The sequence below is a fragment of the Abrus precatorius genome, unplaced genomic scaffold (assembly GCF_003935025.1).
Source record: "Abrus precatorius isolate BTA unplaced genomic scaffold, Abrus_2018 Scaffold9, whole genome shotgun sequence".
NCBI classification, from domain to species: Eukaryota; Viridiplantae; Streptophyta; class Magnoliopsida; order Fabales; family Fabaceae; genus Abrus; species Abrus precatorius.
In genome coordinates, this window is record NW_020874439.1 from 8,767,011 (window position 1) to 8,782,612 (window position 15,602).

At 26.3% G+C, this 15,602-nt stretch overlaps 1 protein-coding gene across 1 annotated transcript; it reads left to right on the forward strand.

Moving 5' to 3' along the window:
* The first annotated feature begins 8,164 nt into the window (after window positions 1–8,164).
* On the forward strand, window positions 8,165–10,354 carry LOC113849494 (cytochrome P450 82C4-like). Its single transcript, XM_027479441.1, has 3 exons — window positions 8,165–8,872; window positions 9,066–9,405; window positions 9,511–10,354. Exons 1-3 carry the CDS (start codon window positions 8,274–8,276, stop codon window positions 10,120–10,122), a joined length of 1,551 nt encoding a protein of 516 aa, XP_027335242.1. The 5' UTR covers window positions 8,165–8,273; the 3' UTR covers window positions 10,123–10,354.
* Window positions 10,355–15,602: the final 5,248 nt, after the last annotated feature.

Genomic DNA, 15,602 nt, shown 5'->3' on the forward strand with positions numbered 1-15,602 from the left:
TTGAAATTTTTAAGATTTACAAAAAAAGAAATAATTTTTAGGGTTTGAAAAATTTAGACTTTTATAATTTCTGAAATGGTTAGGGTTTTGAAAAAAGGTTCTTTTTTTTAGGTTTTTGTAAAAAAGGAATACTTGATCTTTTTTATAAATTTATTTTTAGGGTTTTAAAAAAAAAATATCACTTTTAGGTAGAACATGCTTTAGGGTTTGCAAAAAGATACTTTTAAGGTTAAAAAAAATGTTTAGAGTTTGAAAAAAGGAATACTTGGGATTTTTCAAAAAAAAATTATTTTTAAGATTTGCAAAAAGATACTTTTAAGGTTAAAAAAATGTTTAGGGATTGTAAAAAAGGACACTTTTGGGTAGAAAACGCTTAGGGTTGGCAAAAGGCAAAGCAAACAATGCTTTTTTTTATAGAATTTTTTAGGGTTCGCAAAGACTAGGGTTTGCAAAAAAGGGACAATCTTTATTTTAAAAAAAAAGTGATACATTCAATGTGAACTAACCAAATAAGGAAAAGATAGAGATGCAAGAAAAGTACACATAATAAAAACAAAGAGATTTTTGTTTAGAAATAAAAATTTAGACTTTTAATATGAACAGAAGGAAGAAATGAGAACAATATAATAGATGCAGAGGTATTTCATTTAGAAACAAAATTTGAGACTTTTAATATAACAAAAAAAATATACAAGCAGAAACGAGAGCAAATAATAGAGGAAGAACAAGAAACAAAAGGAAATCTTACTTGATTCGGAGAATAAGAATTTTGTTAGCTTTAACCTTCAACTCTTTTGGTTTACTCTCTTTGTTGACCTCGGGTGCACCTTGGTATGCTGTCGGTTGATTTCTTTTCAGCTTTCTCTTCTTTTTCTTCGTTTCCCGAGCCCTCTCTCTCTAGAATTCTCTCTTTTTTCTCTCTATGCTTTCAAAGTGTCACATAAAAATATGAAGTGTAAAAGTGCCCTTCTAAAGACCTAAGCTTCCTATTTATAGCCACACCTCCTAACCCTAGGTCTTATTTTTTTTTTTTATTCTTTTTATTAAAAAAAGGTTCCACCTTCTTATTTTTCTGATGGCCACCTCTCACATTTCCTTAAACATCTCATCCACTTCCCTTAAAATCTACTCACTAACCTAAATATCTACGTATTTAAATTTAATATTTGAAATTTAAAATTTAAAATTTAAAATTTTAATCTCTTATAGACCTAAAATTTAAAGTCTTATCTAAATTTTTTTTTTTATTTATGTATTTATTTATTTTAAGAGGGGACCTAGATAAAATTGGGTATTCACAGAATGTGTGAAATGAGAACCCGAAATATTAATAAAGATGAAATGTATTAAGCTGAATGATTAGTGATTTTGTTGTGTGATTGATTAATACATTATCCTTGCTTGTTTTGCTGACTTAAATGTGAATTCATGTTCGGTGATGAAAATAGAGGCTCATCCTTGCAAACACTTTTCAGGAAATTAGGTTGACAATGCCCCAAGAGAGGACTAGATTAATAGATAGTTCAGTGCAGTGTAGGTTACATTATGTATTTAACGAGTATTAAAAAAATGTTATTTTAAGTTAGTTATACATGTTGATAAGATGCCCCGTCATATTATTATGTTAGAAATGGAATTATATTATAGTATGTGTCTTGACTTTCCTGTAAACAATAGAATCCATCATACCCTATGTATATTTATAGAGGTACGGTTAGGACTCCCTCAACAATGACCTATTTTTTTACATACCATAACCATGATTATCTCGAAAGACCACCTTAGTGGACTTTTAAGCGGGTTACCGATATAAAGGCCACTACAGATTCAAGCCATCGCTATCTCAAGTCTGATGGAGATCTTAATTCCAAGGATCTTGCAGATATAGACGAGTGGTTTGAGGAAGATGACTAGAATCTTCTTCAGTTTTTGGAATGGATACACTACTCATTAGGACTTGTCATGTTTTATTTATATTTTATAAATGTTGTAGACAAGTTCTAATGTATTTTGAAGTTATATTTTACAAAGTTCAACCTCTTGTAAACTTATGAAAACAATGTATGTTAATGTTATTTCATGTTTCCTTTTAAATTGTTTAATTCCCATTACCTTATCGTTTAAATTTTATAAGTATGAGTAAATTAAATAAAGACATTATATTTCCATATTTTGTATTTTATGAGTAAACGAACTTAATTTAATCTTTTCCTCTCAATTCTGAAAATATTTTCTATTACTATATTAAATAAATAAGAATGCTACAATATAGAGTTTTAAAATAAGTTCCCGAAATTATCATCCATAGAAATTGTTTCCAATTACTAAAAAATTCATTCTTTAATTGTTTGAACTTAAGGGATGCAAAATCAATTAACAGAATTAAAATATAAAACAATTATCACTGAATCTCAAGACAAACAAATACAGCACATGTCTTAGTTAAACTTATAGGAGAAGAACTTAGGGCATATGGGTTTATTCATTCAATTTTTTATGTTCTTTTTCTGATTAACTCTAAATCTAATTTCTTTATGATTATCAATCATTTATGCAAATATTATTAATATCTAATGGTTATGTAATATTAATATTCTTTCCTCTAAATTAATATCCACAATGATCATGAAGATATTAATTTAAGAAAGCAATGAGCACTTATGAACTTGTTAATTTAATAACAATTGGAAGAGAAAGATTAGTTTAGTTTACCTAATCCTTTGTCTCATTTTATCCTATAGATCCATTAATTAATCGAGGTACGATCGCCTATGATATAATTAATTAGGGTTATATTATGAGTAGGCAATTCACAACATGCAATCTCAATAGGATAAACACTAATCACGAATAGAAACCAAACTTAGATTTAATTATCAAAATTCCATAAATTCATGAACAAAAATTTTCATAACCCTAGCTATAGATTTAGTTACTCATGCTAAAAGAAAGAATTAAAACAATAAAAAATAAAGCCATAATCATAAGGTAAAAAGTAAACTTGAAAGGAGTTTTCAATTTTCAATTACGATCACTTGAAGCTCTAAGTCACACAAAAAATATGCTAATGATCACGTGGAAGAAACGAGATAGCTAGAATCAAGATAAAAAAGAAAGTGTAAAAATTGGGATTTTTGAATGTTGTTCTCATACCTCTTTTAATAGGTTTTTGAAACCCTGAAATCTGTTTAGAAGTTGTGGTCACGCAGTTGAACACGACCGTGCTTGAACATAGGCATGTTTCTTTACATGCATGGTCGTGCATATTATATAAGCATAAACATGCTAACTGCTTGTGGACTAGGCGTACTTTGACCAATATTGGTATAGTTTTCTTAACTTTTCCCAAAATGTCCATAAATTACATATAGCCTTAAACACATTCATCTGCATAAAATAACAATGTAATTAATATAAAAATCTATTGAAATCAAGAATAAATACATATAAACGTGCTGAAAATATAACGCCCCAAATTTTGTAATATAGTTTAATAATTAATATAAGTGTTTACGTGGACTTTTATGTGTTATTATTAATTATTATGTATGTATGTATGTATGTATATATATATATATATATATATATATATATATATAGGGTGATGAGAATATGTGTATGCTAGAATCATACTGAAATTTGGCTAAGTGTCCTGGTGCAGAGTGTTCTCGCTACAGCGAGAGTCTCGCTGTAGCGAGAGAGCCTTAGGAGGAAGGCATGAAACTGTCGCCTTATCGCTGTAGCGACAAAGCAACAGTTTAGGGTACATTTCTAGGTGCAGTCTCGCTGTAGCAAGATTCTGTAAAAACCAAGGTGCAGTTTTCTCTGATATTTTTGTTGTAGCGAGAGAGGACCTCGCTACAGCGAAAGTATCTCGCTATAGCGAAAGTGTCGCAACTAGAAGAGGACTTAAAGGGGTTAGGGTTTGGGGAAGGGTTATTTCTCACTTTCCCTTCGAGATTTCTTCAATTCTCTTACTCCCAAACCCTATTTCACCAATTAAATTGCTTACAAAATCGTTCGTGAGCTAGATTGAAGGTTAGATTTGTTTTGGAAAAGCTTGGAAGTGAGTTTCCATGGTTAAGGTTTATGATTTCTCGTCCCCACTCACAATTTTCTTGGTTTTCTTGAGTTCTCATGGGGTTTTTCCATGTATTTAGGTCAAGTTCGTGTGGGGGAGCGCCTACCTTGTTGAATTGGGTGTGAATATTCATTTGAGGTAAGGGGAAACTCTACTCTGTGTGACCATGTGATTGAGGTAGGAGGTCGGAATATGTATGTTTTGATAGGGTAATTTGATTGTGATTGAGTTGTTATGCTCTTGATTTGTGAATGTGGATTACGTTGAATGTTGAGTGCATAAAATTGTTGCGCGTTAAATGCACGAGGTCGCACACGGGTCAAAATAAACCTAATTACTATAGTACAAGGTAAGCAACTGGGGTCGTTTCTCAAAGAATCACAATGACAAATTAATCTATTTAGAAAGCGTATAAAACGGGGGGGGGGGGGTTTGTTTATAAAGGAAACAAAAATGCACTTAATTATAATTAGAATGAAGAAGTTGAAATTCCAATCCAAGAATTAAGAAAAAAAAATGACTATTCTATCACCGGATTTTTAAGAGAGTAAATCAACAAATAATTCGGTAATTAACAATGAATCCGAATGAAACCTCAATTTGAACTCAGCATTCACATAAAAACCTTCATGCATTCGATTAGCACATAATTAATTAAAATTCAGAAAACTCTAGAACCTAATTGAATTGTGCCAATTTAATTTACCAATGCCGTTAATCATAGTTTTCAAACCTGAAAATCCAACTCATGTTCCTTAAAACTCAATTACATACATCAATCGAATAATACGTAATCAACAAGATGCATAATCATCAATCCAAACAAATAACTTCAATTCAAAAATATAATTAGCAAAAGGGAGAGAATAAGGAATAGATGAAACCGAAATTGTTATTGAATTTATGCTAATGTGCGATCAATCAATCCTCAAGAGTGTCACGTCTCTTTTAATCCTTGAATTAGATGAAAATCTAAGCCTCCATGGATGGAGGGAAACAAGATGTAAAAGGGGAGAAAAAAAAACGAAAAAGAGAAGAGAGGAGGGAAGCCAAAAAAAATTAAAATTCAAAATTCAAAATTCAAAAATTCCGTTCGTCACTTTGTTCCTTTTTTCGGCTATGAAAATGGCTCTTTTTGGTTCGTGGCCTGAAGGATAACTGTAACTTTGGATGTTAGCTTCAAAATGCCATTAGAATGGGCTTAATCGGATGTCTGTGGGTGCACCACAGGCCACACACTCTCCTCCTGACTAGACCCCTGACCAATACCTTTGCTGAGTGACCCGTGACTACCCAAGCGGTAAGCACACGTGTATGAAATATTGGTGCAGTGAGTGCACCGGTTGTGTTTTGAATTGGAATAGGTGATGAATGATTATTGAGATTGAGATTGAGATGCTTATATTATGGTTGCATAATTTAAAATATGATTAGTAAATGTGTAGTAGTTGAGGTGAGTCTCTATGTTTATGAGTGTTGGATAGTGTAGAATACTCACCATTTATTTTTCAGGTGACCAAGACGATCAGCACCGGACTCAGTGAAGGAAGGATGAACTGTTATAGGACTTAGATTGTATTTTTGAAATTATGATATAATTCAATTAGTCCTGTAGCAGTCTTTAATATAAACTTGTAATCCTTTATTATTTAAACTGCTTTATGAAATTCTATGATGAGATCTTTTATTTAAATAAAAATTTTATTATTTTCATTTTGTAAAATAATTAATTAAAAATTAATTTAAAATATTACAAAAAAAAATGTATCAAAATACAAACTTATCAATAGTCTTATCCTATCTTAAATCACTATAAATATGTGGATTCATAATAAATTGTCGTATCACACATAGTAGGACAACAACTCTTTAACAATCTACTTTATTTAAGCACATTTGAGGTAATCAAGTTATCACATCAAGATTGTAAGACTACTATACAATCAATGTACATATATTAACAATTAGTAACAACTTTTATTATATCTCATAATTTGTTCTAATTACTGCATAAGCAAATATATGAATACATCATTTTATTTCGTTGTCTCAAATAGATGTATGTAAAATCTTACTTAACTGCTTTAAATGTATGTACCACTATCCAACTATATGTAACATTAATACATATATAATTAATAAATCTTATAACATAGATATAATCCAAAGATGTCATATTTACACACTTTGTTTCATAAGGTTGTCATACCTCTATAATGCTTGGATCCATAGGTACAATGCGTGACAATCTATCTCATACACATAAATTAATTGTGTTAGTCTAAAAATTTTCTTATGGCAAGAATTTGTAACCACACATAATTGTCAATATAAATTTGTTATTTGGGTAAAAATGGGCTTAAATCAAGTAAAAATTTTTTATAAGGCAAATTATCTTCGTTATGATGTCAATGATATATCACTTTAATTTTAAATACAATCAACAATACTATTTTATATGTGGTCAAATATTTACATTTTGAATTTTCAATAAAGATAAATCATTTGGATTAGACCTTATATCACACGATTGACATGAAGAACATATCATCCTTACATTGAATAAAATTTATTAAACAATAAATTCAAATGAAAACTTAGTATAATAATTAAACAATCAATTTGTATTATAATAAATAATATTTAACTTGAAATATTATACCAATTAAATAAAATTTTATATTAAATTTAAATAATCAATATCTAACATAAGCTACACCACTAAATTTATTCATGATATAATTCTATTTAAATCGTTCTAAAAATTTATACAAGAATGAGATCAAATGACATTTTATAGAAATTTAGAAATTAATAAATATTAACAATGAATATTGAGATACCATAAATAATATTATCCAGTGACTTATGGTGAACACTCATCCTTTTAAATCAATTCTTGAGAAGAAGATATCTCGCACTTGCACTTTATCTCTAGAAAGATTTTACACTTAACATACATTTCTCGTGATATATTCATTCCTTTTCATAATTTTTAGATTCTCATGATATTATATATCAACTTTATTTTATAAAATTATATAAATCATTATTTTATTAAAAGCTTATATCTTATGATTACTTAACTGCACTAGAGTTGTTTAAGAAAATTAATTAAATAACTAGTTGAAATGTGTTAAATATCTTAAAAATTTTGAATTAATTTAAATATTTTTTATATTTTTTATAAACTTCTAGAATGTTAAATTGTTTTGAAACTTTATATTCTTATTTTTATTTTTAAGAATAACATCATATATTATAATAAATTTTTAAAAATTTGTTTTCTGTAATTTGAAGTTTAGATACTCTTTTTAAATATTAGGAATGATGTTGAGAAATCTTTTGGTAAATAAATAAATCAGTAAAGTAGTTTACTTGAATCTAAAAAAAAAATTAAAAATACTAGAGGATATTATCTATTTTTTTACTCTCTTTTGTTTACATTTTTTTTCTTAATTTGTTTGTTTTTACTTATTTTTTTCTCATCCAAATAAAGTATAAAGAAAAGAAAGACAGGTTGAACATGAAATTAAGAGAATATTTATACTATACTTTTGTCGACATATTCATTCTAACATTCTTTATTATTGAATGTTATTAATAACTAAAAAATGGTCAAAAATTTATTTTAATTACAATATCCAAAGTGTAATTCTTCAAATAATAATAATGAAGCCTATGTTATAAAATATATTTACAAGATTATAATAATTGTATCGGTCAAGCAATTATAATAAATGATATATAACATTTTTTTTATTGCAAAGGATATATTATAATTTATACAATGAAATATTTCTATTTGGAACTCAGATTACTCGATCACTTATGATTGTTTGATTAAATTAAAATCTGCACAAGTTAGTAAAGAAAAGTCTTTTACACAAAAACTTTCCTCCATCCATTTCTAAACGCAATCGCTTTCATTGGTTTCAAGTCGTATCAAAAAACAAGTCTACACCTAAAGTTGAATGTGATGTTCCTGTCGTTTTACTCTTCTGTTTTCTCATTCTTTTCAGAAAGTGTTTGTGTATAATCTAATAATATTTATAAAGTATTTTCATATTCAGGCGTACCCTGAGAGCATTATATCAAAAGTAAAAAACTGGGACAGTTAATTTCTGTGCTCAAAATCATTTGAACACTGATCTCATCTTCTTTAATCTCTAACCAGCTGAGATCAGATTCCATGGATTTGCTTACACAACCAACAATTGTAGTGATAGCTATAGGTTTAGTGGTTCTCTACAACATATGGAGGATGAAAAAATCAAGTGAAAAAATGAAAGGTCTACAACCACCAGAACCCTCAGGAGCCTTACCCTTGATTGGTCACCTCCACTTATTAGGAGCCCAAACACCCCTTGCAAGAACTTTTGGTGCTTTTGCTGACAAATATGGCCCAATCTTCCAAATCCGTTTAGGAGCATACCCTGCCCTTGTGATTTCCAATCATGAAGCAATAAAAGAGTGTTTCACCACAAATGACAAAGTCTTAGCCTCACGCCCAAAGTCAAGTCATGGAGTTCACCTTGGCTATAACTTTGCAGGATTTGGATTTGCCCCTTATGGCACATATTGGATCAAGCTTAGAAAGCTTACCATGTCTGAATTACTCTCAGCTCGCCGCCTCGAATTTTTGAGGCATGTTTATGAATCTGAAATTGACACTTTGATCAAGGATCTTCGGATGTATATTGGGGACAACATGAGTGTTAAGGTCACAATAAGTGAATGGTTGGAACGCTTGACTTTCAATATGATCACAAAGATGATTGCTGGGAAAAGGTATAATTGGAGATGGTTAGAGATTAATTAGTTAGTTAGTGAATTTCCCTTTTGTATATTACTCATGTTGTGAACTTATTTAATTGTATTATCCTCACTCACTCACTCACTCACTCAATCAATCAATCATTACACTTTACTAATTATACTATAAAATTTTCTCAATTTTGGGCTCTCCCATGTTTGTGAACAGGTATTTTAGTTATTTGCAAGATGTGGATGATGTAGAAGCGCATGGTATTGTGAAACTTATAAAAGAGTTTATGCATATATCTGGGGAGTTTGTTCCCTCCGATTTGATTCCAATTTTTGGATGGTTACCAATACATGGCCAAGTGCTTAAGTCCATGAAACGAATTGCTAAAGATTTGGACACCCTTGTGGGAAGCTGGGTTGAAGAACATGCTAAGAATGATCCTCTGACTAACAAATCATGGGAGAAACATGATTTCATTGATGTCATGCTGTCTGTTATTGAGGACGATACTGTCTCTGGTCATACCCGTGATACTATCATCAAAGCAAATGTTATGGTAAGCTTTTTTTAAGTTACCAATTGTTTACAAATGTTATGGTATAAATTTTTTACGAGACTGTTACGAAAACTATGTATCATTGTGATATTATTTGAAATGTAGAATCTAATGTTAGCGGGGTCAGACACAACATCGACAACAATGACATGGATGCTAGCAATATTGTTGAAGAACCCACACGCTTTGAAGCGTGCGGAAGAGGAGATTGAGAAGCAAGTGGGTAGGGAGAGAAGGGTGGAAGCAAGTGACATAAAAAATCTAGTTTACTTACAAGCCATTTTCAAGGAAACACTGAGGCTATTTCCACCAGGTCCTCTATTGGTGCCCCACGAGGCAAGAGAAGATTGCTACATTAAAGGGTATTATGTACCCAAAGGGACCCGTGTGTTTGGCAATGTGTGGAAACTGCATAGAGATCCAAGTCTTTGGGCTGAGCCTGAGAAGTTTTCACCCGAGAGGTTCATTAATAGCAATGGAGAAGTTGATGAGGGTCACCATTTTGAGTACATGCCTTTTGGAATGGGTAGAAGAGCTTGTCCTGGCTCTACTTTTGCCACCCAAGTCAGCCTCATCACCGTTGCTCGTTTGCTTCAAGCCTTTCATTTCACTGTTCCAATCGATGAACCTGTTGATTTGAGAGAAGGTTTGGGGATCACCTTGCCCAAGTTAACCCCATTGCAAATTCTTGTAAGGCCTCGTCAACTTTGTCACTGAACCAGACACTGCTCTGTTCTATAAATCTTAACCCTTATGTATAAGTTTAAGTAATTGATAATATCCAAATTTGATGCTTTCACACTGGCATGTCTTTGTGGAGTATGCAAAGAATCCTCGTTCAAGCACAATCTTTACCAAAAGTGGCATCCTATAAATAATTTATCATCAAATTCTTTAGAACATAATTGTAGGAAAAATCTGTCAAATTTATGTCCAAATTTTGTTCCTCTCATCTACTATGTTGATATAAATAATAACTTTGACATTACCAATTGTTTTAACAGAAACAACACAAAAGCTTTTGAAATTAATCGACCTCTTCGTTCACTTGTCAGCAAAGTATCAGTAGTGATATGACAAACTATGATATACAGAACATGTTTATAGAAGTATAGAACAACACTGGAAGAATGGAACTTAAACTTGCTCATGTTAAAGCTGGTGTGATATTTTACAACCATGATAAAGGACATCAATATTATTTAAATACCATAATTACAATAAATTACTTTTTTTGAGATTTCGTTTTATCAATTAGCAAAAGATGTACATAACTTCTTTCTCTTTCTTTCTCTCAAAGGATTCTTCTAGAAGAGGCTTCTTCTACTTCCTTTCAGATTAGCTATGATAGCAGATATATAAGTATGCAGAAGTCATTCAAGCTGACTACTTTTAAAGGCTAACAGAACATTTAAATAATTCTTTTAAAAATAGGACATTTACGTAATTCTACTTTTATTTTATTTTATTATTTTAAAAAAGCCAAAAAAATTTCTTACCCAACATAAAAGTGACCATCAACAAAATCACATTTTTATGTAATAGCGATCATTTTCTCATTCATCATTGATGTTACTAATCCAGTGATCATCGTTACCATTTTCCGGGGACTTGATCACTCTTTATTTTTACTAAAACAAAACATTCAATTTGGGAGCGATAGGAATGTTACGCTCATAACGTGAAACTAACAGAAGATGGTTATATAAACAAGTGAAACTGAGATGCAGAAGACAACTTTTTAAACAAATGGTTATTCATATGTTCTCACAGGACATATATTCATCTCTAAGAAGTTATTCATAAACCCACAACTTGGTACTTTTCTAGAATCATGTAAACCTCAACTCACACGTTGTTATTAGCATGGCTAACTTCAGCTTAGACCAGTTTTCAAATTTGGAATTATTATCAACAAGTGTTTATTCTTTTGTTCTTTTTTAACTTGTTTTCGAAATGCATTTAAATTTAATTTCGTAACTTAATTTTCAAAAACCAATAACATACATTTTCAAAAATATGGTTAGCTTATCTTCTTATTTTTCCTCTTCTTCCTTTACTTGTTTTTCTTCTTCCTTTAATCCCTAAAAAATATGGTGACTTAGTTTATCTTCTTATCTTTCTTCTTCCTCCTTTGGCTTCTTTTTCTTCTTACTTTAACCCCTCATCCACCTTTCACAACTCATTTTCCTCCTTTAAATTTTGACCCAAATTTTTTTAAAAAAATTTAGACAAAAATTAAAATAAATCAACCTCTAAGAGAAATTCATGATTAAAAAATATTTTTATAATATAAATAGCAAATTTCTCCTTAATTGCATTAGTCTTATAAAATTAAAATAAACTTTTGGACTAAAACATTAAAAGTATATTGCACGAATATTTTAAAATTAATAAATATTGTAATCTTATAAAAATGTAAATACTTTTATTATAATAGTATTTTATTATAACAAATACAACGAAATTAAAATTAAGAAAAAAATACAGAAGTTACAATTAAAATTAAATCAACCTCTATATATAATTTGCAATTACTAATTTTTAAACAATAACATTTTTAAAAACATTTTTAAGAATTAGATTTTTTGTTATCATGTCAAGTGAAATTTTTTATTACATATTTTTCTTATTAATCTTTGTGTATAGGACTTTATGAATATAAATTCTTAAACAATAATATTTTAAAATTATTTTTGAACAAAATTATTTTAGGAGTATTTTTAAATATAAATATTTTAAAAAATTATTTTTTCAATATACCAAGTAATTTTCAAAGTATATAATTATTTTTAATTTCATATTATTTTATATTTTAAAAATAATTTTTAATTATTCATTTAAAAATGTAAATAAAAGGACTTTTTATTTAAATAATAAAATTTTAAAAATTATTTTAAAAAATAAGATTAATTAAAAAAAATTCTTTTGTTGAGGGCTTTTTTTGCTACATCACTTAATGTATGTATTAGACTCTTATGGACAAAAATATATATATTTTTAAAGAGTATCGCATATTTTATATCAATATATACTCTAATAATAACCTATGACAAGAGCAGGACGAATATCTTTTTCTTTTGGACGATACTATTATCTCTATTTTTGCTGCGATAATGCTATCTCCATGTATGTACAATAACATATGATATTAATTTAATAAAAATATAAGTTGTGATAAGTTTAATTGACATATTTTCTATAACAATATAAATTAAATTTATAATTAATTTAGTTATAAAATTAAAATTTTTTAAAATAAGATTATAAATTTTAAAATAAAATTATAAATAATAAAAAATTAATTTTAATTATAGTATTAATTTTTAATAAAAAATAGTTAAAATAAGTTTAGATGACATAACATGTATAAAAATAAAAATTAAATTTATATTATTTGACTTATTAAGATTATAAATTTTAAAAATATTATTAAAAATTGTAAAATATTTATCTTAATTTTAGTATTAATTATTACTAAAAATAATTTTAATTATTTTTTATATTCATAATTTTAAATATTTTTAAATTTAAATTTTAAATTTTTTTTACATTTATAATCTTAAATTTATAATTTAAACACTTTTAAATTATAATTTTAAATATTTTTAAATTAATGTTACATGTTAATATCCAAAAGTAAAGATAGCACTGTTATCCAGAAAAAAAAAGATGAGACACTTGTTTTGCTGTTTTAAGAAATAATAAAAAATAATATGATATACTTAATGGTAAAAAAAATTCACAAACAGAGAAATAATATTTAATTAATTTTATTTTAAAAATAATTTTTAAAATTGTATTATTTAAATAAAAAAATATAATTATAATCATGTATTATATAAAAAAAGTACTAATTAAAATATTAAAGAATTTTTAAAAAGTAATATAACATAATTAAAAGACGAATGAACTTTTAAAATATTTCTTTAGGTTTAGATGGATTTCGATATCCATCATACCTGCTGGACGAATGTAATTTTGCTGGATGTTGATTATTTATCTTGATCGGTAATGAGATGAGATTTGATGTTTTTATTTAAATTAAATTAATAGATTTTTTATTTTATTTTAATTCTTTAGCTTAACCTTAAATAAGTTATTTTTTTAATAAAAATATTAATTTTATTGAAAATTAATATTTATTACATACTTCCTTGTAAATTTTAGCAAAAATATATTATATTCTGATAAATTTTCTAGTTTTTTCTTCTTCTTCTTTTTTTTTTATCTTTTTATCTTTCATTCTCCTCTTTCAACTTGTTTTCCTTCTTTTTTGAATTTTGATAAAAAATTTATTATTCTTCTTCCATTGCATGAATCTTATTAAATTAAACTAAAATTTAAAAGTAAAATATTGATAATAATATATTGCACGATTATTTTGAAATTAATAAATTTTATAATTTTAGAAAAATATAAATATTTTATTATTAATGATAAATATTCTATTATATTGTATACAATTAAATTATAAAGATAAGAATTCAAAATTAAGAAAAATAAAAAGATAAAATTAAAACTAGATTATGTACTTTTTAATATTAAAATCAACTTCTATACTACGAATAAAAGTTTACTATTTGAAAAGTAAAACATTTCATAAGATTATTCTCTAACATAGTTTGTCATATATACATTTTAATGTTAAAAATAATTAAGAATAACATGTAAACTACACTATCTATTATTATAATGTTTATTTTTTATTCACATTTATGTTAATTCTATTTAAATTTTAGAAACTAAACTTGTTACTTATCTTTTCTTTATTATATTATATGAATTTTAGATTTTTCGTGAATACTTATTCTTACATTTATAAATATTATTTTATATTTTTTAAAAATTTAATATAAAGAGTCTTATATCTTAAATTCATGCTTATTAATATATATTAATTATTAATATTTAATTCAAAAGTTTTTAACACTATACTATAAAAGTATTATTTTAAAATAAATTTATTTAATAAATTAAATTATTCAAAGTAAAATATATAATATTAAAATATAAAATTATATATTAATAATTTTATTGTATAGATTTAAAAAATAAATTATTTTAGTAAATATTTATCATTTTAATACATACTATTAGTAGTTATAGAAGTAAGTTAAATTTTTTAAAAGAAGTTATTATTTAAAATAATTTATCATAATATAATTTAAAAATATAAATTTTTTTATTTAATTATTAAATTATATGTATATTTATTCTAAAATTAAATACATGTGTATTGCACAAATGCTAAACTAGTTGCCTACAAAATGATGTATGAGTTACTCTCTTTTCACGATAATAATTTTATTTTTGTTTATTTTTTAGTAATTTCATTCAAATTTTTGAAAATATAAGTTGTTATTTAAATTTGTTATTATATTATATAAAATTTTAAATTTCTTAATTTATTTATATATACAATTCATAATAATATATTATTTCTATTGCTTGTATTTTTATTATTTTGATACATATTATTTGTAGTTTGAGTTATGTTTAAATAAATTTTAAATAAGTTTAATATTTTAAATAATTTTATTATTATTATTATATATAATTCTACAAAATTATAAATTATATACATTAATTTTAAAATAAAATACTTGTACATTGCATAGAGTACTACCTAGTATATTTTAATTATTTATTCAGAAAATTAATTATTTTAATAATTCTAGTATATGAAGAAAATTATTGGTTAAGACATTAAAAGGTCAACGTAGGAGAAATACATAGTTAAAAAGATGTCGACTCTTAAAAACGTTTTGTTTAGGATAACTTTTAAAAAATTATTTAAAAATTGAAGCTCACATTTAATATATAAAAAGAAATAAATAAATCCCTTCGTCAAGATTCAAAAATAGTCAAACTATCACATTTATTTAAACATTTTTTGTCCTTATTTGTTATAAAATAAAATATATTTATTACTCGTCTGTTTTCTTATTTATATATTACTTAATTTACTTAAATTAATTATGCATATATTTATATATTTTAAAATTTAAAAAGTACACATTAAATATGAAATGCAAAGAATTGTTGATAGATAAATAATAATAATAATAATAAGTATGAATACATTAAATATGAAAATAAGATAGGAAAGCTATTCAAGTGTTCCAATTTTCAACATTCAGAATCCTTTTATTTGTTATGTAAAAAGAAAAGAATGTATATTCTTCTAAAATGGC

What these genes read in the sequence shown, in the direction of transcription:
- LOC113849494 (XM_027479441.1), top strand. Translation starts at nt 8,274, where the DNA reads ATGGATTTGCTTACACAACCAACAATTGTAGTGATAGCTATAGGTTTA. An exon ending in AAGATGATTGCTGGGAAAAG is followed by an intron (nt 8,873 to 9,065) that starts GTATAATTGGAG and finishes GTTTGTGAACAG; the next exon opens with GTATTTTAGTTATTTGCAAG. An exon ending in TCATCAAAGCAAATGTTATG is followed by an intron (nt 9,406 to 9,510) that starts GTAAGCTTTTTT and finishes TTTGAAATGTAG; the next exon opens with AATCTAATGTTAGCGGGGTC.